The sequence below is a fragment of the Bubalus bubalis genome, chromosome X, assembly GCF_019923935.1.
Source record: "Bubalus bubalis isolate 160015118507 breed Murrah chromosome X, NDDB_SH_1, whole genome shotgun sequence".
NCBI lineage: Eukaryota > Metazoa > Chordata > Mammalia > Artiodactyla > Bovidae > Bubalus > Bubalus bubalis.
In genome coordinates, this window is record NC_059181.1 from 112,310,144 (window position 1) to 112,337,913 (window position 27,770).

The 27,770-nt window shown below is 38.5% G+C and overlaps 1 protein-coding gene and 1 pseudogene across 2 annotated transcripts in view; both read left to right on the forward strand.

The window, feature by feature from the left end:
* Nucleotides 1-27,392, forward strand: part of FMR1NB (FMR1 neighbor) — a 48,688-nt gene extending 21,296 nt beyond the window's left edge. The window contains exons 2-6 of one of the 2 annotated variants that reach the window (XM_006080186.4): nt 5,998-6,117; nt 9,586-9,726; nt 11,627-11,723; nt 25,389-25,537; nt 27,237-27,392. In XM_006080186.4, coding sequence (XP_006080248.3) covers nt 5,998-6,117; nt 9,586-9,726; nt 11,627-11,723; nt 25,389-25,537; nt 27,237-27,253 — 524 coding nt within the window. In that variant the 3' untranslated portion in view covers nt 27,254-27,392. The remainder of the gene's footprint in view (nt 1-5,997; nt 6,118-9,585; nt 9,727-11,626; nt 11,724-25,388; nt 25,538-27,236) is intronic. The other variant, XM_025276477.3, reaches the window with a different exon arrangement.
* Nucleotides 20,355-21,077, forward strand: LOC102402586 (annotated as a pseudogene).
* Nucleotides 27,393-27,770: the final 378 nt, after the last annotated feature.

Sequence of the window (27,770 nt, forward strand, 5' to 3'; positions counted from 1 at the left end):
ATATCCACTTTCCTCATAGCACACATTGCAATTTATAGTTATTTAATTTGTTAGTTTACTTTTTTTTGTTTTCTGTACTATATCATAAGCTTCATGAGGGTAGGGATCTTATGTGATTTGTTCACTGATGTATTCCCAAAACCTCAAATATAATAGGCATTAGCTGAGCCAGAAGGGAAGCCCAGGAATACTGGAGTGGGTAGCCTATCCTTTATCCAGAGATCTTCCCAACCCAGGAATTGAACTGGGGTCTCCTGCATTGCAGGCAGTTTCTTTACCAACTGAGCTATCAGGGAAGCCCATAATTATTTGTTAGTTTACTTTTTTTGTTTTCTCCACTATATGGTGAGCTTCATAAGGGTAGGGATCTTACCTGATCTGTTCACTGATATATTCCCAAAACCTCAAATATAGTAGAACGAGTAGGGGTTAGGATAAAACAAACAGAACAAAATGAGGTATTTTTAACATTGCCAAGATATTGTAGTACACAGTGAAGATAAAACTATAATGAATGAACATTTATGCATAATGCTAAAATATATAAAACAAATGGTCTTAGAAATTGAAGTGGGAATGGACAAATATACAATTGTAGTGGCAGACTATGATACACATATTTTAGTCCTTGACAGAAAAAAGTAAAAATATTGACCATTTGAATAATACAATTAGATTGATTTAACATGTATAACAAAGTTCATATTCATATAATAAAGTTCATATCGCAATAAAGTACCCTACAGGCTGAGAATATACACTCAGGTACATGTGTATGGAAGCTGGTCTCATTAAAATAAGAAAGAATATTTCATTGATATAAAGGAGATTTACAAATTGCAAGTGAATATTCTTATGATTCAATCTTGATAATTACTTTATAAGCAAATGATTTCCTAGGAAAATTAAACTCATGAGCATGAAGCAATAGTTATTTTCTATAGAATAGAACCATCTAGAAAGGAACAATCCCCCTTCAAAACTTACAGACTCAGACTTTATGGATGAGTTTTTCCAAACCTTTAATGTATCAAATATTTCCTATTCTGTTTAAACTGTTTAAGTATAGAAAAGAATATGAAAAGCTTCCCAGATTATTTTAGGAAGAAGATATAACTGTCATGCCAAAACCTATAGAGATAGCAAACAACAGAAAGCTGCAGGCACACTTGACTTAGAAATGTTGATCCACAAATTCTGTATACAGCATTAACACTTTGGGCTTTATTTCAGGAATGCAAGAATATTTTAATATTGGGAAATATGTTAATCTTCAACAATTAAGAGGCAGAGGAAAATATCATCATGGTAGTAAATATTAAAAGCATTTGATAAAATCCCACTTCCATTCTTGCTTAAAAATAAAGCAAAATAACAGAAAATTTATAGTAAACTAGGACTAGGGGAGTACATTCTTAATTTAGTAAAAAATTTCTTTCTTAAGCCAGAAATTTCTGTCTTCATCTGTATTTAGTGATATTGTAGTTGTATAGATCTAAAATGAAACTGAAGACCAATGAGCAGCACTAAGGAGAGTAAAATAGTAAGTTAGAAAATAAACTCCTTGCCTTTCTTTCATACCAGCAGTAATCAGCTAGAAAATGTGGTGAAGTAGATCATATTCATATAAAAAGAAAATATACTTGACATATGGAAATGAGTGTAATAAGAATGGTATAGGACCTATATGAATGTAACTATAAACCTTACTCAGGGAGATAAAAAAGAGACTTGAACGAGTGAGATTCTTGAGTGAGGTAATTTTGTACTGTTATCCATTCTCTCTCAATGAATCTACATTTAAGAAAATTCAAACTAGGTATACAAGGCACACAATAAATGTTTTTGAATGAATGTTAAATAAGGAACATAATTACCATAAAAATATTTTTAGGATTCTTTGAACTGACAGAATGATTCTAAGTTTCATCTAAAAAATTCTTCAGAGTTGAGAATAAAATTTTGATAATGAGGATTAATGAAAAGATTGCCAGATCAATTACTAAAGCTTATTGGTGCATGAATGGATAGTTTAATGGAACAAAATAGGAAGTCAAGAAACAAATCTATGACTGAGGACTTAGACTATTCTGGTGATATCATAAGTAGGAAAGGATGGATTTAATAAATGGACTTAAGAAAACTGGAAAAAATGTATCCCTACTTCATATATCAAAATATTTTCTAGGTGAATTAAAGATTTACATTTAAAAAGTGAAACTAAATTTCTCAAGTGCACATGGAACCTTCTCCAGGATAGATCACATCCTGGGCCATAAATCTAGCCTTGGTAAATTCAAAAAAATTGAAATCATTCCAAGCATCTTTTCTGACCACAATGCAGTAAGATTAGATGTCAATTACAGGAGAAAAACTGTTAAAAATTCCAACATATGGATGCTGAACAACACTTCTGAATAACCAACAAATCACAGAAGAAATCAAAAAAGAAATCAAAATATGCATAGAAACGAATGAAAATGAAAACACAACAACCCAAAACCTATGGGACACGGTAAAAGCAGCGCTAAGGGGAAGGTTCATAGCAATACAGGCTTAACCTCAAGAAACAAGAAAAACGTCAAATAACCTAACTCTACACCTAAAGCAACTAGAATCATATCTTATTTTCAAGACTATGAACTCTTCCCTCTGGACTGGTTCCAAGAGTCTCATAGCATCCAGTTTATCAATAATTATAAATTTCTTTTGTGGCCCTTAGCGGGACATGCTTTTCTTTTATTCTTCCTGTCTCCTACACTCTGGTTCCTCTGCCTTTTGTAAAACCGGCCTGAACATCTTGAAGTTCACGATTCACATATTTTTGAAGCATGGCTTGGAGAATTTTGAGCATTACTTTACTCGTGTATGAGATGAGTGTAATTGTGCGCTAGTTTGAACATTCTTTGACATTGCCTTTCTTTGGGATTGGAATGAAAACTGACCTTTTCCAGTCGTGTGGCCACTGCTGAGTTTTCCAAATTTGATGGCATATTGAGTGCAGCACTTTCACAGCATCATCTTTCAGGATTTGAAATAGCTCAACTGTAATTCCATCACCTCCACTAGCTTTGTTCGTAGTGATGTTTCCTAAGGCCCACTTGACTTCACATTCCAGAATGTCTGGCTCTAGGTGAGTGATCACACACCATCATGATTATCTGGGTCATGAAGATCTTTTTTGTACAGTTCTTCTGTGTATTCTTGCCACCTCTTCTTAATATCTTCTGCTTCTGTTAGGTCCATACCGTTTCTGTCCTTTATTGATCCCATCTTTGCATGAAATGTTCCCTTGAAATTGGTATTTCAATTTCCCATAAAATTGGTATCTCTAATTTTCTTGAAGGGATCTCTAGTCTTTCCCATTCTATTGTTTTCCTCTATTTCTTTGCACGGATTGCTGTGGAAGGCTTTCTTCTCTCTCCTTGCTATTCTTTGGAACTCTGCATTCAAATGGGTATATCTTTCCTTTTCTCCTTTGTTTTTCCCTTCTCTTCTTTTCACAGTGTTTTGTAAGGCTTCCTCAAAGAGCCATTTTGCTTTTTTACATTTCTTTTTCTTGTGGATGGTCTTGATCCCTGTCTCCTGTACAATGTCATGAACCTCCATCCATAGTTCATCAGGCACGCTGTCTATCAGATCTAGTCCCTTAAGTATTATTTCCCACTTCCACTGTATAATCGTAAGGGATTGATTTAGGTCATATCTGAATGGTCTAGTGATTTTCTTGACTTTCTTCAATTTAAGTGTGAATTTGGCAATAAGGAGTTCATGATCTAAGCCACAGTCAGCTCCCGGTTTGTTTTTGCAGACTTTATAGAACTGCTCCATCTTTGGCTGCAAAGAACATAATCAATCTGATTTCGTTGTTGATCATCTGGTGATGTCCATGTGTAGAGTCTCCTCTTGTGTTGTTGGAAGAGGGTGTTTGCTATGACCAGTGCATTCTCTTGGCAAAGCTCTATGAGACTTTGCCTTCCTTCATTCTGTACTCCAAGGCCAAATTTGCCTGTTACTTGCTTTCTACTTTTGCATTCCAGTCCCCTATAATAAAAAGGATATCTTTTTGGGGTGTTAGTTTTAAAAGGTCTTGTAGGTCTTCATAGAACTGTTCAACTTCAGCTTCTTCAGCATTACTGGTCGGGGCATAGACTTGGATTACCATGATATTGAGTGGTTTGCCTTGAAAAAGAACAGCGATCATTCTGTCATTTTTGAGATTGCATCCAAATACTGCGTTTTGGACTCTTCTGTTGACTGATGGCTAGTCCATTTCTCCTAGGGGATTCTTGGTCACAGTAGTAGATATAATGGTCACCTGAGTTAAATTCACCCATTGCAGTCCATTTTAGTTTGCCGAATCCTAAAATGTCGCCGTTCACTCTTGCCCTCTCCTGTTTGACCACTTCCAATTTGCCTTGATTCATGGACCTAACATTCCAGGTTCCTATGCAATATTGCTCTTTACAACATTGGATCTTGCTTCCATTACCAGTCACATCCACAACTGGGTGTTGTTTTTGCTTTGGCACCATCCCTTCATTGTTTCTGGAGTTAGTTCTCCACTGATCTTCTGTAGCATATTGGGCATCTACTGACCTGGGGAGTTCCTCTTTCAGTGTCCTATCTTTTTGCCTTTTCATACTGTTCATGGGGTTCTCAAGGCAAGAATACTGAAGTGCCTTGCTATTCCCTTCTCCAGTGTTCTTTGTAATATCAATAAATTGTAAAAAACTTAAATGTCTTGGTATGGGAGAAATTATCAACTCATTTATAATAGAGTTGTATAATGGAATGCCGTTAAGTTATTAAAGACAATGTTGGAAAATCCTTAATGATATGGACAAATCCTTATTATGGGAATGAGGATGGATATACTCTCCCCTTATATAGGAGGGAATCATGCCAGTAAAACTACAACCAGATTGTTCTGAAGTGGTGAGGAAGGAGGTAATGTTTACAATGTCTAAAACCTTGTTTTTTTTTTTAAATCAGTAAATAAAGAAGCCAACATATTTGCCAAGAGTTTCTGTGATGGCATCTAATTTAATTGGAATACATACTGTTTCCAAGTTGTTAATTGATTGGGCTTCTGAATGTCAAGGACTTCTCTGGAAACTTAACTGGTAAAGAATCTGCCTGCAATGCAGGAAACCCCGGTTCAATTCCTGGGTCTGGAAGATCCTCCACAAGTGGAGGCTACCCACTCCAGTATTCTTGTTCTTCCCTTCTGGCTCAGATGGTAAAGAATGCACCTGCAGTGCAGAAGACCTGGGTTGGATCCCTGGGTTGGGAGGATCCCCTGGAGAAGGGAACAGCTACCCACTCAGTATTCTTACCTGGAGAATTCCATGGACAGGGGAGCCTGACAGGCTATACAGTCCATGCGGTCACAAAGAGTAGGACATGACTGAGTGACCTTCACACTGAATGTCAAGACTATCAGAGGCAAATTCACTATTGTAGTTTACAGTTCAACAATGGCATGTTCCAGCCTATGGTTTAAACATCTTAAAATGTATTTTTTAATTAATTTATTTCAACTTAATACTCAGTTTTTTGTTTCACAGCAAAAATGTATTCTGATTATTAATTGTACCTAGCTGCTATGAGTTTTCTTGCCTGGAAAATCCCATGGATGGAGGAGCCTGGTGGCTGCAGTCCACGGGGTCGCTAAGAGTTGGGCATGACTGAACGACTTCACTTTCCCTTTTCACTTTCATGCATTGGAGAAGGAAATGGCAACCTACTCCAGTGTTCTTGTCTGGAGAATCCCAGGGACGGTAGAGCCTGGTGGGCTGCTGTCTATGGGGTTGCACAGAGTTGGACATGACTGAAGTGACTTAGCAGCAGCAGCAGCAGCAGCTATGAGTTTTAAATACAATGTCTATTAGTTCTTAGACTTTGCATATTTAATTTAAGCAAAGGTAATTACTTTTAAAGGGTCAAGGAAGGTGATAACTTCATGTTGGGGTTAATAATTTCACTTTTCTTAAGGGTTTATGGATTCTGTATCTGCAAATAACTATATTCTGTGGAGCAGTGAAAATGCTGATGGACAATCTCTGAATGAAACTTCTGCCTTGGGATCTCTGACAAGATTTTTCTTTCCAACAAGTAAGTTCCTGTTTTGTTTTATTCCTCCCAGTGTCCTTGTTTTGAAAACAGTAGTTAAATGTTTAGGAGGCAGTGTAGTCTATTGGTAGTGGAATGAGATACACCTGATTTTTAATCCTGACTCTGCCCTTTGCCTTAGGCAAGATAACCTCTGAGCCTCAATGTCTTCATCATTAAAATGAAAATGCTTATCAGAAATAATTGTGAAGATAAATTGAGGCAGTATTTTAAGGCATTCCATAAATGCTTGTTAATATTTTTCCTTTACAAATTTCGAAACCTCAATTTACCTTAATGGCATTGCTTGAAATTTAGTCACTGATCCAGTTTTGTGAAAGCAGTGTCTTCTGTGGCATTAATCAGGGTACTGTGTAGTTCTAATATTATGGAATATACCAGATGTTTTCCCATCTGTTTTAATGATAAAAAGTTCAGGCTTCAAGTCACATTATCTTTGTCTTTTTGTGGTTCTGTATATAATGTGTTTATCAAGCACATGATGGCTCCTGAGATTAACCACGAATAAACACATTTCATTTTGTACAGCATGTGGTGCCCTTTCAAGGAGAAAGTTCAAATAAATTGACATCTGTGAATTACAAAGATGAAGCTTTTATTAAAAATCATGCAGAGTTTATTCTAACAAAATTTGATATATAAATATAAGCACAAAATTGTGTCCATTGTTTAATTCCAGACTCTACCACTGAATTCTTCTGTGACTTTGCATAAATCTCTTCATGTTTCTCTATAGAGATTTCAAGTTCAAAACAAGCATTATAACATCTACTACTAATGAGAATAGCAAAATAAAGAAACTCAAATAATTTGTTTAAAATACTTCTATGGTTAAATTGATTGGAGAAAGAGAAGTCTGATAAGGTGGTTTGTTGTGAAGCTAAGAGAATAGTTTAATGAGTGTTGGAGTTGGTCATAAACAACAAATGATGATTCAAGCTTTAGAGCTTAAGAAGATAGCAGATGTAAACTATCCCAAGCTACTTATAATAAGTACATTATACAAACACTGAAGCCACCTTTAAAAATAGTCTAAATAAAATATCTGCATTTATGAAATACTCCCCCAACCTAGTGCAGTAAGTTGAGTGAAAACCAATTTATGAATTGATGTTTTTGCCCAGTAAAATCAAACTGTCCCATTTTAAGAGAAATATCTTACCTAGGTTGATTCAGAGCTTCCCTGAGGGCTCAGACAATAAAGAATCCACCCATAATATGGGAGACCTGGGTTGGGAATATCTCCTGGAGGAGAGCATATCAACCCACTCTAGTATTCTTGCCTGGAAAAATCCATGGACAGAGGAGCCTGGCGGGATACAGTCCATGGGGTTGCAAAGAGTCGAACAGGACTGAGAGACTAAACACAGCACAGGTTGATTTCACATCTTTCAACAGTGATTAAATATTAATACTTAAAAAATGTACTTACCTTATTCTCAAAAAAGAAAAACTATAAGTTCATAAAATATAAAGTACTTTTAGCCAATATATTTCTTCCCCTATGTAATTAAAAATGAATATCCATCCCACTTAAGCACTAGCAAAAAGGCTGTCATCTCATTATTAGACTGTTTTTAGTACTTTAGTGGGCATAGCAACCCACTCCAGTATTCTTGCCTGGAGGATCCCATAGACAGAGGAGCCTGGCAGGCTACAGTTCATGGGGTCACAAAGAGTCAGACACGACTGAAGCAACTTAGCATGCACACACAGTAGTAGATTCATCTCTTGCAGATTTAAATGATAATGTTGAGACAGACAGGGAACTTTGAGAGGTCCCACAGTCCTTCTCCCTTTGGACAAAATCATATACTTATAGCTGATATAAATTGTTCTACTTTTTTATTATTCAAAATTGGTGATTTGAATCTGAAAGCTAATTTTAGTATCTGGCATAAACTCCAGATACTAATTTAGATATAAAATAACAGAAGCCCAGCATTAGAAGGGACCTTACAGATGATCTAGCCCAGTCTCTTCTATGATTTAAAATCTTTTCTTGTATGATTTTCATTCCTGGAAAGTGGTCTTTAAATAATACCAATAGTGAGGAACTCAGCATACAGGAAGTTCATCAGCTCTCTGACCAGAGCCTGACAGTTATCACTCTTTCTTGAGTGTGTGATGTCCAGGACTGAACATGGTATTCCAGATGCAGTCCATCCTGGGGAGGAGAGTCACTCTGGGCCTGGCAAGATTGAGGAACAACTTGTTTAGAGTGTAACAACAAAGTAGGCTAATCTCTCACATGTCTAAAATGTTTGGGAAATGAGTATCCAGGCCAACCAGTAATGTATTAAATTTGTGACCTTGCACAAGTTACTCTGATCCTTTATTTCTTAATTTTAAAACTGGAGATTGTAAAACCAATTTTGAGAGTTTCTTGTGAAGATTAGAAATAATATGTGTAAAGCAAGATACTTGGCCCAAATAGATGACTAATGAATGGTAGCTGTTATTATTTTTACCTGAGCTTCAGGAATTGTCAATCTTTAAAGAAGCGGAATATAATAAGAATATACCAGGAGGTAATAATATAACCATTATGGTGTTTTTTGCTGATGTTGAAGTGCTTTAGAGTGATTGTAAAACATCACTTAACTACTTTTCTAAGTCTGTAGTTGTTGATAATATTGGAGATTGATTCTATGCTGACCTTAAGCCATACTGTAGAGGTTTTCTTTTTGAATAAAAATCTGATATCTGCCTATTTAGTTGTCATTTGTTTCTCATATAAAGCAAGGTGTTTTAAAAAAATCAGCTATTTGAGTTTGTGAATTTTACAGATTCAGTTATGTATGAACTTATTGTAGTTGCATGAATCTTGGTATTCATGCCATAAATTTGTGCCTATTCAGAATTAGAGTTGTAACTTAAGGCCAAAAGGAAGAATCTTAAAACATATTGCAGTGCCAATATGATTAAGTGTTGACAGAAACTAGGTCGATGCCAATAATATTACTTTATTTTCTAGCAGTGAATGGTGTGAATTTTACTTACATTCATTTTCATTGATGAATTCAGTACATTTCTGTAGCTTAGTAACATTGAGTAAGAGGGTATCTGTGGTATTCTTTTAACAAGGTGTTAGTTTTAAAGGCATTTGGCCTGTTCTAGCTATTTAACACCTTCTGTTCTGTGTTATATTTGTATCACTACTGCTCAACTTATGTTTAAAGTCATTTTAAAACTACCTTACCAATGATCTGTTAACAATTTATATTTTTCTGGAGTTCATCTAGAATTGGAAATGTGATGTTAAGTAATTTTGTGATAACTTTTATTTTTTCAGCATTCATTACTATTTGTATATGTCATTCAATCTTTTCTTTAAATGTACAAGCTTGTTTGTTTTTTTTTTTGTTTTTGTCTTGCATAATTATTTAATTTAGGGGAAGTGCTTATTAACCATGCTGAAATCTCTTTCTTGCATTTTGTTTCTAAAAGCATGCGTTCCAGTGGAGGGTCAGGTGCTAACGCCTTGCAAGCAGGGGCAAGATCTTAACAAGGATGAATGTTTGAAATACAAATGCTGTTACTCTTCCGTTGAGACCGCTACGGTTAGCTGTTTTGCCCCTCTGAGAGACAGTAAGTTAATCCTTGAACATTTATTATATTCCTGTTTTTTAAATTGAATAAACAGGTCACAATGGCATATGTTTACAGTTGGATCTCTTAGCTTAACCCTTAAAGGAGGCTCCCAGCCCTAGAGCAATACTACCATCTTTAGAAAGGCCTGGAGACCTCTATGCATGAGCTGTTTCTGCATAGTCCTTAGGTGTGACTATGGCGGGTTTTTGTTGTTGTTTTTATTATAAGTTTTTGGCCAAGTGGCACGTGGGATCTTAGTTCCCGACCAGGGATCAAATCCGCACGCCCTGCATTGGAAGCATGGAGTCTTAACCACTGGTGCCTGCATGCTCAGTTGCTCAGTCAGTTGTGTCTGGCCTTTTGCGATCCTATGGACTGTAGCCCACCAGGATCCTCTGTCCATGGGATTTTCCTGGCAAGAATATTGGAGTGGGTAGCCATTTCCTCCTCCAGGGATCTTCCCTACCCAGGATCCAACTCGCATCTCCTGCATCTCCTGCCTTACAGGTGGATTCTTTACTGCTGATCCAACGGGGAAGCCCCTTAATCACTGGACCACCAGGGAAGTCCTAACTGTTGCAGTTTGAGTTTGTTTTAGTCACTATCTTCTCCCATAGATCCCAGGCTTTACGAGATGTAACCATCAATGTGCCTGGGAGATAATACCAGTCAGGCATGCCTTAGCTTACTTTCTCTTCCCACCTTCTCTTCCTGAGTAGAATTCTTCTCATTTATCTTTTTCTTCAGCATCTCAGTATGTAACAGTAAATTGAATGTTTCTTGTTAAGTCTGTTTATCAGTTTCTTTTTTTGTTATTTTGTTTTTGAATTAGGTTCTTCTCTTAAGAATTTTTTTCTTTACAATGTTTTGAGCACCAGACCATCTGCTTTTACTCCTTCATTTGGACAGTGGGAACATACTACCAGTTGGTCCCTTGATGGACATATTTGATTTATATGATTAAGCACTAACAAATGGTACTAAAAGGATGCATGCAAAACAGTGTCTTAGGTTAGTATAGGCCCCATTCAGTTGTTGCTGCTGCTAAGTTGCTTCAGTCGTGTCCAACTCTGTGTGACCCCATGGACTGCAGCCTACCAGGCTCCTCCACCCATGGGATTTTCCAGGCAAGAATACTGGAGTGGGTTGCCATTGCCTTCTCTGCATTCAATTGTTGAGCATCTAGTATTAATGATGGAAACCTAAACTCGATCGTGAATATAGTATTACAGTTTTAACAATGTCATATGGTGTTATAATTCATTCATTGATTTAGTCTTTATATTATGTGTGAAGAAACATTTGATTCTTGTAGAGGGAAAAATTGAACCGTGACTTACAATCCCCCAGTCATATTAGAATACATTTCCCAATGAATATAAGAATAAAATATACTTAATCACCTGCAAATTCTGGATTTTTCATTTAATATAATGTTTTATATTTAGAAGTAAACATTTAAGAAACCATTCCTTTCTCAAGTTAGCTATTCATAGATTGATTCACTCCCTGAGTATTCTAGAATGTATAACATATGGCCAAGGAAAAAACATGCTTACGTCACAGGAAGAAATATATATAGTCTGAATAGTAGTAATCTAGTATATTAACAGAAACAGGATTGTTTTGTTAAGGCTTCCTTTGGGGTTGTTGTTCAGTTGCTAAATCATGTCCATTGGAGAGAACACACAAACTGAACCTTTAGTTGTATTTCTAGAACATTTCATAAACTCCTGCTACTTACAGAGTACCAATGATATTTACCTGCCATATAAGAATATCTCCTTATTTTACTTTATTAACTAATAGTTTTTTTTAATAAAGACTTTATGAAAGAGCTCAGATTTGCTTCTCTTGCTTAAGTCATAAAAGTAACAGGATATAATTAAACCACCAGAGCCTACGCAGATGTTCCGGATGTTTGGGTTTGGTGCGATGATCATGATCTTCCTGGGATGTCTGCCCATTTATTGCTGCTCTTTTTGCTGGAGGAGGTAGGCAAACAACTTTTATTTGCCAAGTGCTGCGTATACTTGAGCATTCCTGTGTAGACACATTCATTCATAGCTTCAAAAGTACAGGGATTACGTTTTGGTTCCTTTTGCTTAACAGAAGGTAGCTTGGGAAAAAGTTAAGTTGCCAGAATATTTCTTCATGCATGCTATTTTTATTTTTCTACCCATTTAAGACATCCTCTTGCATGTCCTAGTTTGTACATTCCCTCATCAAACAAAACAAAATCCCAACTGAAAGGAAAAATAAATCAGCGAGCTGAGGGTATGTGGAGTAGAGGTGGTTAATGCAAATCAGAAGGATTCCCAGAAGCGCTACTCTCCATCTAATAGATGGTCATCTACTATTGGGTTTGAAAACCTTGATCTGACTTCAAGCCAATTTGTATCAGATTTCTTATCAAAATCCCACTGGGCTGTTGGCATGATGCTTGTTAAGTTTTTTTTTAAATAGCTTCCCGCCTACTGAGACAGAGTGTGTGTAGAGGTAGAGAGCAGGGCCAGGACTAAGATGGAGTGAGTGAGGCACTCACTGTCAGGTTTGTGCAAGTGCAGGGTTGGCACTAGCACAACCCTGAGAACAAGTACCTATTAAATTTTCTGATAAAGTGCCTGTTGAAGATTAAGCATCTTTTATGTTTTTATTTGAGTTAGATTTCACTGGAAGATTTAGACTATACATGTTACCTTATTTTGCATAAAGATTCTGTCTTAAAAAAAGATTCTGTCTTTTTTCTTTTCTGTACCTTTTTCTTGAGTCTGGTGAATCTGTCATCTTCTTCATTGTATTTTCAATTTAAAGCAAAGTGCCTGAGATACAGTGGATGCTTAATATATTTTTGTTGAATAAATGAGTACTTGAACAAATAAAGGAATATGGTGGATGGAGATGGCTAGCCTGGAAGGCAGTTCTATATTGATTTAAACGTTCTCATGCTTTCATAACTTTCTCAGACAAATTTGAAGACACTGTTGGATCACAGCCTTTCTTTCAGCTTTTCCAGTTTGCATGACTGTCAATTCTTTTCTCAGTTTTTACTTAGTTTCTTATACTGAGTGAGTTATCTCTATTCCTAAGTTTATTTCTTTTGTTTCTTTTCACAGCTGAATGGGAATAGGAGTAGAATTTTTGATCCTTATATCTTCCCTTCAAAGCTTGTGTTCATGTAAAAGAAAACCCATGAATAAAACTGAAATATTATTTCTTAGAAATAGGTGGCTAGGATTCAGTTCAGTTCAGTTCAGTCACTCAGTCGTGTCTGACTCTTTGCGAACCCATGGACTACAGTACAACAGGCCTCCCTGTCCATCACCAACTCCCAGAGTTTACTCAAACTCATGTCCATTGAGTCGATGATGATATCCAACCATCCCATCCTCTGTTGTCCCCCTCTTCTCCCGCCTTCATTCTGTCCCAACATAAGGGTCTTTTCAAGTGCGTCAGTTCTTCGCATCAGGTGGCCAAAGTATTGGAGTTTCAGCTTCAATACCAGTCCTTCCAATGAACACTCAGGACTGATCTCCTTTAGGATGGACTGCTTGGATCTCCTTGCAGTCCAAGGGACTCTCAAAAGTCTTCTCCATCACCACAGTTCAAAAGCATCAATTCTTCGGTGCTCAGCTTTCTTTATGGTCCAACTCTCACATCCATACATGACTACTGGAAAAACCATAGCCTTACTAGACATACCTTTGTTGGCAAAGTGACGTCTCTGCTCCTTAATATACTGTCTAGGTTGGTTGTAACTTTTCTTCCAAGGAGTAAGTGTCTTTTATTTTCATGGCTGCAGTCACCATCTGCAGTGATTTGGGAGCCCCCAAAAATAGTCTTATCACTGTTTCCACTGTTTCCCCATCTATTTGCCATGAAGTGATGGGACCAGATGCCATGATCTTTGTTTTCTGAATATTGAGCTTTAAGCCAACATTTTCACTCTCCTCTTTCTCTTTCATCAAGAGGCTCTTTAGTTTTTCTTTACTTTCTGCCATAAGGGTAGTGTCATCTGCATATCTGAGGTTATTGATATTTTTCCCAGCAATCTTGATTCCAGCTTGTGCTTCATCCAGCCCAGCGTTTCTCATAATATACTCTGCATAGAAGTTAAATAAGCAGGGTGACAATATACAGCCTTGACGTACGTCTTTTCCTATTTGGAACCAGTCTGTTGTTCCATGTCCAGTTCTAACTGTTGCTTCCTGACCTGCATACAGATTTCTCTGGAGGCAGGTCAGGTGGTGTGATATTCCCATGTCTTTCAGAATTTTCCACAGTTTATTGTGATCCACACAGTCAAAGGCTTTGGCATAGTCAATGAAACAAAAGTAGATGTTTTTCTGGAACTCTCTTGCTTTTTCAATGATTCAGCAGATGCTGACAATTTGATCTCTGGTTCCTCTGCCTTTTCTAAAACCAGCTTGAACATCTGGAAGTTCATGGTTCACATGTTGTTGAAGCCTGGCTTGGAGAATTTTGAGCATTACTTTACTAGCCTGTGAGATGAGTGCAATTGTGCAGTAGTTTGAACATTCTTTGACATTGCCTTTCTTTGGGATTGGGATGAAAACTGACCTTTTCCAGTGGTGTGGCCACTGCTGAGTTTTCCAAATTTGCTGGCATATTGCGTGCTGCACTTTCACGGCAACATCTGTTAGGATTTGAAATAGCTCAACTGGAATTCCATCACCTCCACTAGCTTTGTTCGTAGTGATGCTTCCTAAGGCCCACTTGACTTTGCATTCCAGGATGTCTGGCTCTAGGTGAGTGATCACACCATCATGATTATCTGGTTTGTGAAGATCTTTTTTGTATAGTTTTTCTGTGTATTCTTAATACACCTCTTCTTAATATCTTCTGCTTCTGTTAGGTCCATACCATTTCTGTCCTTTATTGATCCCATCTTTGCATGAAATGTTGCCTTGGTATCTCTTAATTTTCTTGAAGAGATCTCTAGTCTTTCCCATTCTGTTGTTTTCCTCTATTTCTTTGCACAGATCACTGAGGATGGCTTTCTTATCTCTACTTGCTCTTCTTTGGAAATCTGCATTCAAATGGGTATATCTTTCCTTGTCTCCTTTGTTTTCCCCTTGTCTTCTTTTCACAGTGATTTTTAAGGCCTCCTCACTGAGCCATTTTGCTTTTTTACATTTCTTTTTCTTGTGGATGGTCTTGATCCCTGTCTCCTGTCCAGTGTCGCAAACCTACGTTCATAGTTCATCAGGCACTCTGTCTGTCAGATCTAGTCCCTTAAGTATTATTTCCCACTTCCGCTGTATAATCATAAGGGATTGATTTAGGTCATACCTGAATGGTCTAGTGATTTTCTTGACTTTCTTCAATTTAAGTCTGAATTTGGCAATAAGGAGTTCATGATCTAAGCCACAGTCAGCTCCCGGTCTTGTTTTTGCAGACTGTATAGAGCTTTTCCATCTTTGGCTGCAAAGAACATAATCAATCTGATTTCGCTGTTGACCATCTGGTGATGTCCATGTGTAGAGTCTCCTCTTGTGTTGTTGGAAGAGGGTGTTTGCTATGACCAGTGCATTCTCTTGGCAAAACTCTATAAGCCTTAGCCCTGCTTTATTCTGCTTTATTCTCCAAGGCCAAATTTGCCTGTTACTCCAGGTGTTTCTTGACTTCCTACTTTTGCATTCCAGTCCCCTATAATGAAAATTACATCTTTTTTGGGTGTTAGTTCTAAAGGTCTTGTAGGTCTTCATAGAACCGTTCAAATTCAGCTTCTTCAGCATTACTGGTCGGGAGATAGACTTGGATTACCATGATATTGAGTGGTTTGCCTTGGAAACGAACAGAGATCATTCTCTCGTTTTTGAGATTGCATCCAAGTACTGCATTTTGGACTCTTTTGTTGACTATGATGACTATTCCATTTTTCCTGAGATATTCTTGCCCACAGTAGTAGATATAATGGTCATCTGAGTTAAATTCACCCATTCCAGTCCATTGTAGTTTGCTGATTCCTAAGATGTCAATGTTTACTCTTGCCATTTCCTGTTTGACCAGTTCCAATTTGCCTTGATTCATGGACCTAGCATTCCAGGTTCCTATGCAATATTGCTCTTACAGCATCAGACCTAGCATTTTGCCAAGCTATTTAGAGTGTCTTATATATTCTGCCTTGTATAATACCTCTGTTATGGTCCCTCCTAGTGTTCGCCTGCCAAGGTATGGGGATGTTAAAGTACACTGGATTTTTATCTAAAATGAATTCCAGAGGATTATCCCTTGATAGGAATGTATTTTCTTCGTTTTACATAATAAACAAACTGCTTGAGAGACTTAAACAATGTGAATAGTATGTACATATTGAACACCATAAACTTTGGTTTACTATGATTTATTTATCTCCTTACTTATTTTACTATTTTGTGTAATAGTAGTGGGTACCTTCAGTCGTCCTGAGCTGTTCGTTGCAGCCTCAGAGCAGGTGTCAGTTTCAGCTTGCTGCTTAGCTGAAGTTTCAGGAACAATGGATGGCTGAGGGTGGATGGGGCACTGGCAGCTTTTCCTGGTAAGCTGATTTTATAGTCAAGGGCAATCATTATGTTAGACTAAAGATCCTATCCTTGATACCAAACAAGGAGTTTAAATGAAGGCCAAAGTCTGCTAAATCCTCCTTTAGGGGGGCAAGGTGTCTTTTTAGAGCTATCCCATTAACTCACTTTCTGTTTTCCATCTCAAAGAAGATTACCCCCAGAGAAGGGAATGGCTACCCAGTCCAGTATTCTTGCCTGGAGAATCCCATGGACAGAGAAGCATGACAGGATACAGTCCATGGGGTCTCAAAGAGTCAGACATGACTTAGCAACTAAACAACCACCAGCAACCTAAGGAGAGCTATGTTGTACTTAGTAGCTCAGTCGTGTCTAACTCTTTATGACCCCATGGACTGTAGCTGGCCAGGCTCCTCTGTCCGTGGAGACTTTCCAGGCAAGAATACTGGAGTGGATTTCCATGCTCTCCTCCAGGGTATCTTCCCAACCCAGGGATTGAACCTAGGTCTCCTGCATTGCAGGTGGATTCTTTACCATCTGGGCCACCAGGGAAACCCCAACCTAAGGAGCTAACAACCTGCAAGAGTTGGAGGGATGAAAAATGAGAAATAATATGAGGAGAGGGGAGAAATGAAAGCAGTTTATGTAAAGAGGATAGTCACTTTCCAAAGACAAATGCATTTCATTTTTAATGCCTAATTCAGGCTTTCTGCAATTGACCATATTCAGTCACTACTTATGCTAGATATTAGGATACAGAAATATCTTAGATGGATTTTCATTTTGAGGAACTTAAATATACCTTAAAATAAATCCCAAGCATGACATACTAAGAACAATATAAGGTGGAATATAATTAAGGATTAAAATTAGTGGTGACAGTGACTTGTAAAAGTTGTGAGGCATTGGGGATCAGGTTGAATGGTAGAGAGCAGGTGGGCTCCATGATGGAGATGCTATTTGAGCTAAATTTCTGAAGGGAGAACAACATTTGGGCTAGGTGGGAAGGGGGCTGTCCCACAGAATTCATTACATTAAGATGTAGTCTCCTTAATAATATAGACCCCTTAAATGCCTGTCATTTCTTAGCAAGAGTGGCTGAACTTTGTCCCTTTAATAATCTGTAACTGAATCTGTAGTTTACTTATTTTGTGTGTGTAGTTTACTTCTACTTGACTTGAGTTCAAATGTAAACAGAGAAGCTAGTTTGAACTGGTTCACATATACAATAGGGAGCAGAGAATATTAGTGAAAAGCTTTCTAAGAATTTGCTATTGATAGCCTTATTAACATATATAAGATGCATTTTGAAATTCATTATGTCCTCAAGGTTACGTAAAATCTATTTTTATTCTCATTAATAGGGATCAGAAACCTCAACTGGTAGACTTAAGACTTACATAGAGATGAAAAGCAAAAATATCAGGTGGATTGGGACAAAAGGAAGCAGGTAGGGGCTCTAGAGTGAGAGAGAAGGAGAGTGGCTGAATTATTCCTGTTACAGTTGTAGAGTGCCAAGAACAGTAGTTTCAAGTGCGAATTTAGCTTCTAATATTTACCTGTTTTTATATAAAGTTTAATCTGTATGTATATGCCAGTTAAACATCTGTGTATTATATAGGGGTATGGTACTTGAGTGTATACATAGCTTTGGCAAGGGGAAAGATTCAAACACTGTAATGCAGTGCCTGTTCAAATCAGATGAAATGTATTTTCATGTTCTTTTTCTTCCTATCAGATTGAATTTGTAACCTCAAATTAAGAAAATTCAGAACTCAGTGTGAAAATGACAAGACTATGTTTCTTTCAACTAATAAACCATGTTTTTTAAGATTCTAGATCATCTGATACACAGATGATGTAAATAGCACATCCCCCATACTCTTTCAATGTTGCTGCTTGCCAGATGGCTGCTACTGAAAATTTCTACATTTAGACAAATCCTGCTGAGTGATTCTCTGTATTATAATGTGGTTTTCATTATGTAGACAGTCTTATTACCACTTACTTTCATAGAATGGGAGGTAAAGAATTGGGAATAAGTATGCCAAAAATTGCCTAAAAATCATGACCCATTGAATTTTAAAAATGAGCATTTACATTTTCAAAACCCCATGTTTGTTTGTCTCATTATACTGTACAATATAATTAGTAATGTTATTTTGAAAAGGTTTATGCAGTAATTAGCCAACTGCTGAAAGGTTTGAAGTTCCTAGGATTATAGACATATGAATTCAAAGAAAGAAAATAGAGTCTATAAAAGTATTGCTGTGCTCTAAGAACTTTGATAAAATACGATCAGATGAGAATGTGAGCAACTGGAACCCTTCTTGAACATGAGTCACTATAGGCTTGAAATTCACATAACACCAGTTCTTATTGGACCCCATTCAAGGTAATTTAGTTATTGAAATAATAAGAGAACCTCATTATATGTGGATTATATGTCCAAGGTGTTCCTATTGCAAGGACTCCAAGGGCAGCATTTTAGAAAATTCTGGGATATTAGGTACTATTAAAAGGAAGAATTTGTTGCCAAGTAACTAATAACCTCATTGCAAAATTCAGTGACCTTTTCTGAATTTCCATCTGACTTGACATTTTTATCACATAAGTACACTGTTGACTGCTCCCTTTTTGAAAGTTTCCTTCCTTGGATTTCATTGTTCCCCTTCCCATTCTTATCCATCTAGGTTTGGTTTTCTTTGTTTTCCCAACTGTGGTTGTCTCCCAAAGCCTTATTCTCATCTATCAGAAAATATTACAAGTATGTAGCAGAAAGAGTATTTTAAAAGATCTTTGTTCTAGTTCTGCCTTTACTACCAGTTTTATAGTGAGCTTAACTTCTTTTGATGTTGATTTTCTCATAATATTAGAGTAGAAAATTGAGTTAATTTCTGAAGTCCTTTCTGAACATAGTGTTCTGGGTTTCTCTGGATAAATGACTCATACATCCTGAAATCACCTCTACCTGTTTTGTATTTTTAACTGCATTTAATGCAGTGTATGCAAAACTAGACTTCTTTTTCTCCCAAATCATCTCCCCTTGACACCTGTTCATTTCTATCAGTGATTTCTTTAGTCTCTCATGCTAGAATCCTTGGAATCATCTGTGACTATTTACTTTCCTTTATCTTTAATATGTAATTCTATTCTTTCAGACTCCCTGTCATTTTTGTTTGTTTGTTTCCTTTGGGATGAATTGGGGATTCACCTCTTCTCATATTTTATAGTCACAGCTTAGTCCAGGTCTAGTCCTCTTGTCACCTGCTGTCCTAATAAGCAAGGGGTTTCCCGAGGGGCAAAAGAAGGGCAAAATGTATTAGTCTTCCATTGCTGCTGTAGCAAAATACCACAGTTGGCTTAAACAATAGGCATTTATTTTCTCATGGTTCTGTAGGCTAGAAGTCAGTGATCAAGATGCCGGCTGATTTGGTTTCTGGTGAGGGCTCTCCTGGCTTGCAGATGGCCACCTTCTCTTTGTGTGCTCACATGGCCTTTCCATGATGTGTGTGAAAGTAAGATGAGCAGGCATTCTGATTTTTAGTAAAACAAAAATTTATTATTTTTATATTGAGATTAATTTTACTGATCAGCACCCCACCTTTATGACCTGATTGAGCCTTAAGTATTCCCTAGAGGTACTGTCTTCAAATCCAACCATACTGGCAGCTAGGTCTTCAACATGAATTTTAGGAACACAATCATTCAGTCTGTAACAGGAGGCTAGCTGGCATTCAAATGCAAATGCAGAATTGGAAACTGAGGAGAACATTGAGATGATGCATCCAATCCAAAGAATTTATACAAGAGAGACAATAACTGGAATGGGGCTGCAAGTGGAGTTTAGAAGATGGCTAGGAGTTAGGTCCTGAAGAACTTTCCTGGTACTTCAATAGAAAAGTATGGCTGTGCCTTTCACATGGAGGGAGTGAGTAAGGAGCTTGCCAAGCTAATTTGGACGTATACATGAATTCCTCATCTACTCTCCTTCTAATTCACCCTGTTACATCCAGCCAGCCTTATCTCCCTAAAACAGCATTATTTCATCTCATTATATCATTCAATAACTAAAAATTTGGGCAGTACTGGAAGACAAAGATGGCGACCACCTTAGTGGCTGCTGGGGAGCCGGGCTGGCACCATCCTGGGGACCTGAGGCCATTGCCTCCGACTGGGAAAACAGGGAAGTTTCCACAGGGACCACTGTCATGGCCATGCAATTTGCTGAGGGCGTGGTTCTAGGAACCGACTCCAGATCAACCACTGGGTTGTACATCACCAATCGAGTGACTGACAAGCTGACCCCTATTTGTGACTGTGTTTTCTGCTGCCACTCAGGCTCAGCAGCTGATACCCAGGCAGTAGCTGATGGAGTCACTTATCAGCTTCGTTTCCACAGCATTGAGCTGAATGAGCCTCTGCTGGTATACACGGCAGCCAGCCTCTTTAAGGAAATGTGTTACTGATACCAAGAAGACCTGATGGCAGAAATCATCACTGCCGGCTGGAACCCCCAAGAAGGGGGGCAGGTGTACTCAGTGCCCATGGGGAGTATGATAGTACAACAGTCCTTTGCCACTGGGGGCTCCAGGCGCTCCTGTTTCTTTGGCTGTGTCAGTGCTACCTACCGGGAAGGCATGACCGAGGAAGAATGCCTGCCTGCAGTTCACTGCCAGTGCTTTCACTTTGGTCATGGAGCAGGATGGTTCCAGTGGAGGGGTTATCTACCTGGCAGCCATTGAGGAATCAGGGGTAGAGTGGCAGGTACTTCTGGGAGACCAGAGTCCCAAATTCACCAATGCCACTTTACCACCTCTCTGAATCCTGAGATTCTAAGATACAATAAGAGACACCCCATACTGCTTCAAAATTCAATAAACAGTTTGTCAGTGAGAAAAAAAAAAAAGAACTTAAAATTCATTCAAGATGATACTGATTCCAGGCCTTCTGTTGGGTGTTATGAAGGGCAAAAAGGTGAATCAGATCATGGTGTGTGCTTTGAAGGGGCACATAGTCTAATAAAAATATATAGAGGTATCCAAGATAGAAAGTCACACTCCATAAAAAAGGTGCGGTTCAGGTCAGTCACTCAGTCATGTCCAACTCTTTGTGACCCTATGGATTGCAGCATGCCAGGCCTCCCTGTCCAGCACCAACTCCCAGAGTTTACTCAAACTCATGTCCATTGAGTTGGTGATGCCATCCCACCATCTCATCCTTTGTCATCCCCTTCTCTTCCCGCCTTCAAACCTTCCCAGCATCAGGGTCTTTTCAAATGAGTCAGTTCTTCACATCAGGTGGCCAAAGTATTGGAGTTTCAGCTTCAACATCAGTCCTTCCAATGAACACTCAGGACTCATTTCCTTTAGGATAGACTTGTTGGATCTCCTTGCTGTCCAAGGGACTCTCAAGAGTCTTCTCCAACACCACAGTTCAAAAACATCAATTCTTCAGCACTCAGCTTTCTATATAATCCAACTCTCACATCCATACATGACTACTGGAAAAACCATAACTAGACAGACCTTTGTTGGCAGAGTAATGTCTCAGCTCTTTAATATGCTGTCTAGATTGGTCATAACTTTTCTTCCAGGGAGCAAGCATCTTTTATTTTCATGGTTGCAGTCACCATCTGCAGTGATTTGGGAGCCCCCCAAAATAAAGTCTGTCACTGTCTCCACTGTTTCCCCATCTATTTGCTATGAAGTGATGGGACCAGATGCCATGATCTTAGTTTTCTGAATTTTGAGCTTCAAGCCAACTTTTTCACTCTCCTTTTTCTCTTTCATCAAGAGGCTCTTTAGTTCTTCTTCACTTTCTGCCATATGAGTGGTGTCATCTGTGTATCTGATGTTATTGATATTTCTCCCAGCAATCTTGATTCCAGCTTGTGCTTCATCCAGCCCAGCGTTTCTCATGATTTACTCTGGCATATAAGTTAAATAAGGAGGGTGACAGTATACAGCCTTGATGTACTCCTTTCCCGATTTTGAACCAGTCTGCTATTTCATGTTCAGTTCTACATACAGATTTCTCAAGAGGCAGGGCAGGTGGCTCGTAGTCCCATCCCTTTCAGAATTTTCCACAGTTTATCGTGATCCACACAGTCAAAGGCTTCGGCATAGTCAATAAAGCAGAAGTAAATGTTTTTTCTGGAACTCTCTTGCTTTTTCGATGATCCAACGGATGTTGGCAGTTTGATCTCTGGTTCCTCTGCCTTTTCTAAATCCAGCTTGAACATCTGGAAGTTCACGGTTCACATGTTGTTGAAGCCTGGCTTGGAGAATTTTGAGCATTACTAGCATGTGAGATGAGTGCAATTGTGCAGTAGTTTGAGCATTCTTTGACATTGCCTTTCTTTGGGATCGGAATGAAAACTGACCTTTTCCAGTCCTGTGGCCACTGTTGAGTTTTTCAAATGTGCTGGCATATTGGGTGCAGCACTTTCACAGCAACATCTGTTAGGATTTGAAATAGCTCAACTGGAATTCCATCACCTCCACTAGCTTTGTTAGTAGTTATGCTTCCTAAGGCCCACTTGACTTCACATTCCAGGATGTCTGGCTCTAGGTGAGTGATCACACCATCATGATTATCTGGGTCATGAAGATCTTTTTTGTACAGTTCTTCTGTGTATTCTTGCCACCTCTTCTTAATATCTTCTGCTTCTGTTAGGTCCATACCATTTCTGTCCTTTATCGAGCCCATCTTTGCATGAAATGTTCCCTTGGTATCTCTAATTTTCTTGAAGAGATCTCTAGTCTTTCCCATTCTATTGTTTTCCTCTATTTCTTTACACAGATTGCTGCGGAAGGCTTTCTTATATCTCCTTGCTCTTCTTTGGAACTCTGCATTCAAATGGGTATATATTTCCTTTTCTCCTTTGTTTTTCCCTTCTCGTCTTTTTACAGTGATTTGTAAGGCCTCCTCAAAGAGCCATTTTGCTTTTTTGCATTTTTTTTTCTTGTGGATGGTCTTGATCCCTGTCTCCTATACAGTGTCACAAACCTCCGTCCGTAGTTCATCAGGCACTCTGTCTGTCAGATCTAGTCCCTTAAGTATTATTTCCCACTTCCACTGTATAATTGTAAGGGATTGATTTAGGTCATAGCTGAATGGTCTAGTGATTTTCCCAACTTTCTTCAATTTAAGTCTGAATTTGGCAATAATGAGTTCACGATCTAAGCCATAGTCAGCTCCCAGTCTTGTTTTTGCACTGTATAGAGCTTCTCCATCTTTGTCTACAAAGAATATAATCAATCTCATTTTGGTGTTGGCCATCTGGTGATGTCCACATGTAAAGTTTTCTCTTGTGTTTTTGGAAGAGGGTATTTGCTATGACCAGTGTGTTCTCTTGGCCAAACTCTTATCAGCCTTAGCCCTGCTTCATTCTGTACTCCAAGGCCAAATTTGCCTGTTACTCCAGGTGTCTCTTAACTTCCTACGTTTGCATTCCAGTCCCTTATAATGAAAATGACATCATTTTGGGGTGTTGATTCTAAAAGGTCTTGTAGGTCTTCATAGAATCGTTTAGCTTCTTCAGCATTACTGGTCAGGTCATAGACTTGGATTACTGTGATACTTAATGGTTTGACTTGGAAACAAACAGAGATCATTCTGTCATTTTTGAGATTGCATCCGAGTACTGCATTTTGGACTCTTTTGTTGACTATGATGGCTACTCCATTTCTCCTAAGGGATTCTTGCACACAGTAGTAGATATAATGGTCATCTGAGTCAAATTCTCCCCATTCCAGTCCATTTTAGTTCACCAATTCCTAAAATGTCAACGTTCACTCTTGCCAGTAGTAGATATAATGGTCATCTGAGTCAAATTCTCCCATTCCAGTCCATTTTAGTTTGCCGATTCCTAAAATGTCAACGTTCATTCTTGCCATTTCCTGTTTGACCAGTTCCAATTTGCCTTGATCCATGGACCTAATATTCCAGGTTCCTATGCAGTATTGCTCTTTACAGCATCGTACCTTGCTTCTATCACCAGTCATATTCACAACTGGGTGTTGTTTTTGCTTTGGCTCTATCTCTTCATTGTTTCTGGAATTACTTCTCCACTGATCTCCAGTAGCATATTAGGCACCTACCGACCTGGGGAGTTCCTCTTTCAGTGTCCTATCTTTTTGCCTTTTCATTCTGTTCATGGGGTTCTTAAGGCAACATTACTGAAGTGGTTTGCCTTTCCCTTCTCCAGTGGACCGCATTTTGTCAGAACTCTCCACCATGACCTGTCTGTCTTGGGTGGCCCTACACAGCAATGCTCATAGTTTCATTGAGTTAGACAAGGCTGTGGTCCATGTGCTTAGATTTGTTAGTTTTCTGTGATTGTGGTTTTCATTCTGTCTGTCCTCTAATGGAGAAGGATAAGAGGCTTCTGGAAGCTTCATGATGGGCGAGACTGACTGAGGGGAAAATTGGATCTTGTTCAGATGGGCAGGGCCATGTTCAGTAAATCTTCAATCCAATTTTCTGTTGATGAGTGGTGTTATGTTCCCTCCCTATTATTTGACCTGAGGCCAAACTATGGTGGAGGTAATGAAGTTAATGGCAACCTCCTTCAAAAGGTCCCATTCAGACACAGCTACACTCAGTGCCCCCACCACTGCAGCAGGCCACCACCCACCCACACCTCTGCCGGAGAGTCCTGGACACTCACAGGCAAGTCTGGGTCAGTCTCTTGTGGGGTCACTGCTCCTTGCTCCTAGGTCCTGGTGCATACAAGGTTCTATTTGTGCCCTCCAAGAGTCTGTTTCCCCAGTCCTGTGTAAGTTCTGGCGGCTCTATGATTGGGTTAATGGTGACTTCTTCCAAGAGTGCTTATGCCATACCCAGGTCTACTGCACCCAGAGCCCCTGTTGCTGCAGCAGTCCACTGCTGACCCGTACCTCCTCAGTAGACACTCAGCACATTTCTGTCTCAGTCTCTCTGGGGTCTCTGGGTCCCAATTTTTCCCCTCCTTCTGTCTTGCTGTGGCTTCTCTGCCCTTGGACCTGGGATGTCTCCTCACAGTAAAGGGTTATGTTACCAAATAACCTTTTCCTTATAACCCACCATTGTTATTTATTATTTTATCACTCTTGAGAAATAAAGTTTCACTTTGAACTTTTAATATTACAGCAGGTGGGCTGGTCTTTTACGAAGAAGATTCAACAGAAATTTAAAGCGTTTGAAGAAACACAGAAAGAAACCAAAGAGGAATACTGAAATGTTGGAAACAGCAGTGGATGAGGAAGGATATGGTGATGAAAAGGACCAGGAGACTACAGGTAATGACAAGGATTTAAAGTTGAAGTATTTGATACTTGATTGTTATCCTCATCTTGGTTCAGTTGATGCTTATTTTTTTATGCTGCGAATGTTTGGACCAAAGGAATATCAGCTTCTGAAATAATATCATTATTACCATTTGGATGGAAAGAAGGTGGACAAGAAATGTGCTAGGTTGTTTGGGTACCATACTATTTGGTATATGTAGTTCAGCCCTTCAGGGAAACAAAGAAATAGAATCTGCCTGCCCTAATTCTGAAGCTCCATAATAGACACCCTTGCTAAGTATAATAGTGGCCATGGTCCTCCATGTTGTGTTGACTACATGACATATCCAGTCGTCAGATCAGATCAGTTGCTCAGTCATGTCTGACTCTTTGCGACCCCATGAATTGCAGCACACCAGGCCTCCCTGTCCATCACCAACTCCCGGAGTTCACTGAGACTCATGTCCATCGAGTCAGTGATGCCATCCAGCCATCTCATCCTCTGTCGTCCCCTTCTTCTCCTGCCCCCAATCCCTCCCAGCATCAGAGTCTTTTCCAATGAGTCAACTCTTCCAGTCCTAGATCCTAGCTAATCCTAGTTTCAGCTTCCTGCTCCCCAAAGGTACAGAATATAGTATTAGAAAAGGTTCAGAGAGGGGATCCCAGAATCAAACACCAGGGACTACCTGGGCCTCACTTCACTTGTGTAGGCTTACAGATCCCTGAGCCTTGGCCTGGATTCCCTCATCCCAAATTAATTGTGAGGGACCAAGTGAGAATAAAATGATTTGTGGGAAAAGGAGTGTTCTTCAAGGAGTAGAGGACTGGATTGCGAGTCAGGAGACTCAGGCCATTAACTAGTGTTTCCAATGGCAAGTAACCTTTCAGGTCCTTGATTAGCTGAGATAGTGTGTGTGTGTGTGTGTGTGTGTGTGTGTGTGTGTGTGTGTGTGTGTGTGTGTAGCTGCAGCAATATAACATATGTGAAAATGCTTTGAAAATTGCAGTGCATTACTCAAATGTAAGGTGTTAATTTCTAGCCTCAGTTATGGGGAAGGGCAAGAGTGGAATACTAGACCATTAAACTGTCAGGAGATTCTGGCTTTAGTCCTAGTTTTCCTGTTATTTACAACGGGAGCTTGGGTAAGTCCCTTAACCTTTGCTCAGTTGATTAAACTGCAAAATAGAGATTTGGACTATATGAATAAGAAAAGTGACTTATATCAGAAAAAACAAAATAAAATCCTTATACAAGGTATTATATATGTGTATGTAATTGATATATTATTTATATAAGGTAATACATAAGTATATACGATAATAGTAATACATGTATATTATTACACATACCTGTATATTACTATGTATAACTTTAATGCAGTATTCACATGCATATATATATGCACATACATATGAAATTATAAGTAGACTAACAAAACTTGATTTCTGTGGGCAGTTCTCCAGGGCATGAGATTTACCTTCATTATTCAGAAATTGTCATTGTAATGGTATTTGTTGTAGTATATCAATATTTTGTCTGTATGCCTCACTGTAATAAGATGATATATTGGCAAACTGAAAATAAACTAATTGTAGCATTCAGTATATAGTTTGAGAACTTTGTTGCAGTCAGTTCCTTGTATAACAAAGTATGATGTACGTATACTAGTTCTGAAGTTGTTTTAACTCTGCTTTACTTTTTCTCCTGTAGCATTATTTTCCCATTGAGAAGAATGCGTATCTTTCAGAGAAGAGGAGACTGTCCCAGTCATCTAAATCTGGTGGAACGTTTTAGAAGGATAAAAACTTTTGTTGTGCTTATTTTCAAATATAAAATAAAGTTGTATTTTAGTTTGTGTGCATCAAACCGTAATCTGAATTCTTATTAAAAGTAGCTTCTATAGAATTTAAAAAAGCATATGAAAAGTACTGCTTGCATTTCAGGTCCTGGACAGTGATGGATTTTTGCAACTTGGGTTACGTTATCAACATATATACTTCTGTTGGTGTTAAATAAGGCAGAGATACCACGCTGTTATTCACCTTCAAGCAAAGTGATGAAAAAAAAAGTGATCAAATTTCACTGTATATGACACTTTGTTTTGAGGAAAAGAGGTAAAAGTATTTTATATTAGTGTTCTTTGTAGTTTATAGTTTATAACATTTTTTCCACCCTGAAAGTAAGACACACTCATTACAGAGAACTTGGTAAAAAGGTTATGTAGAAGAAAGAGGGAAAAATCAA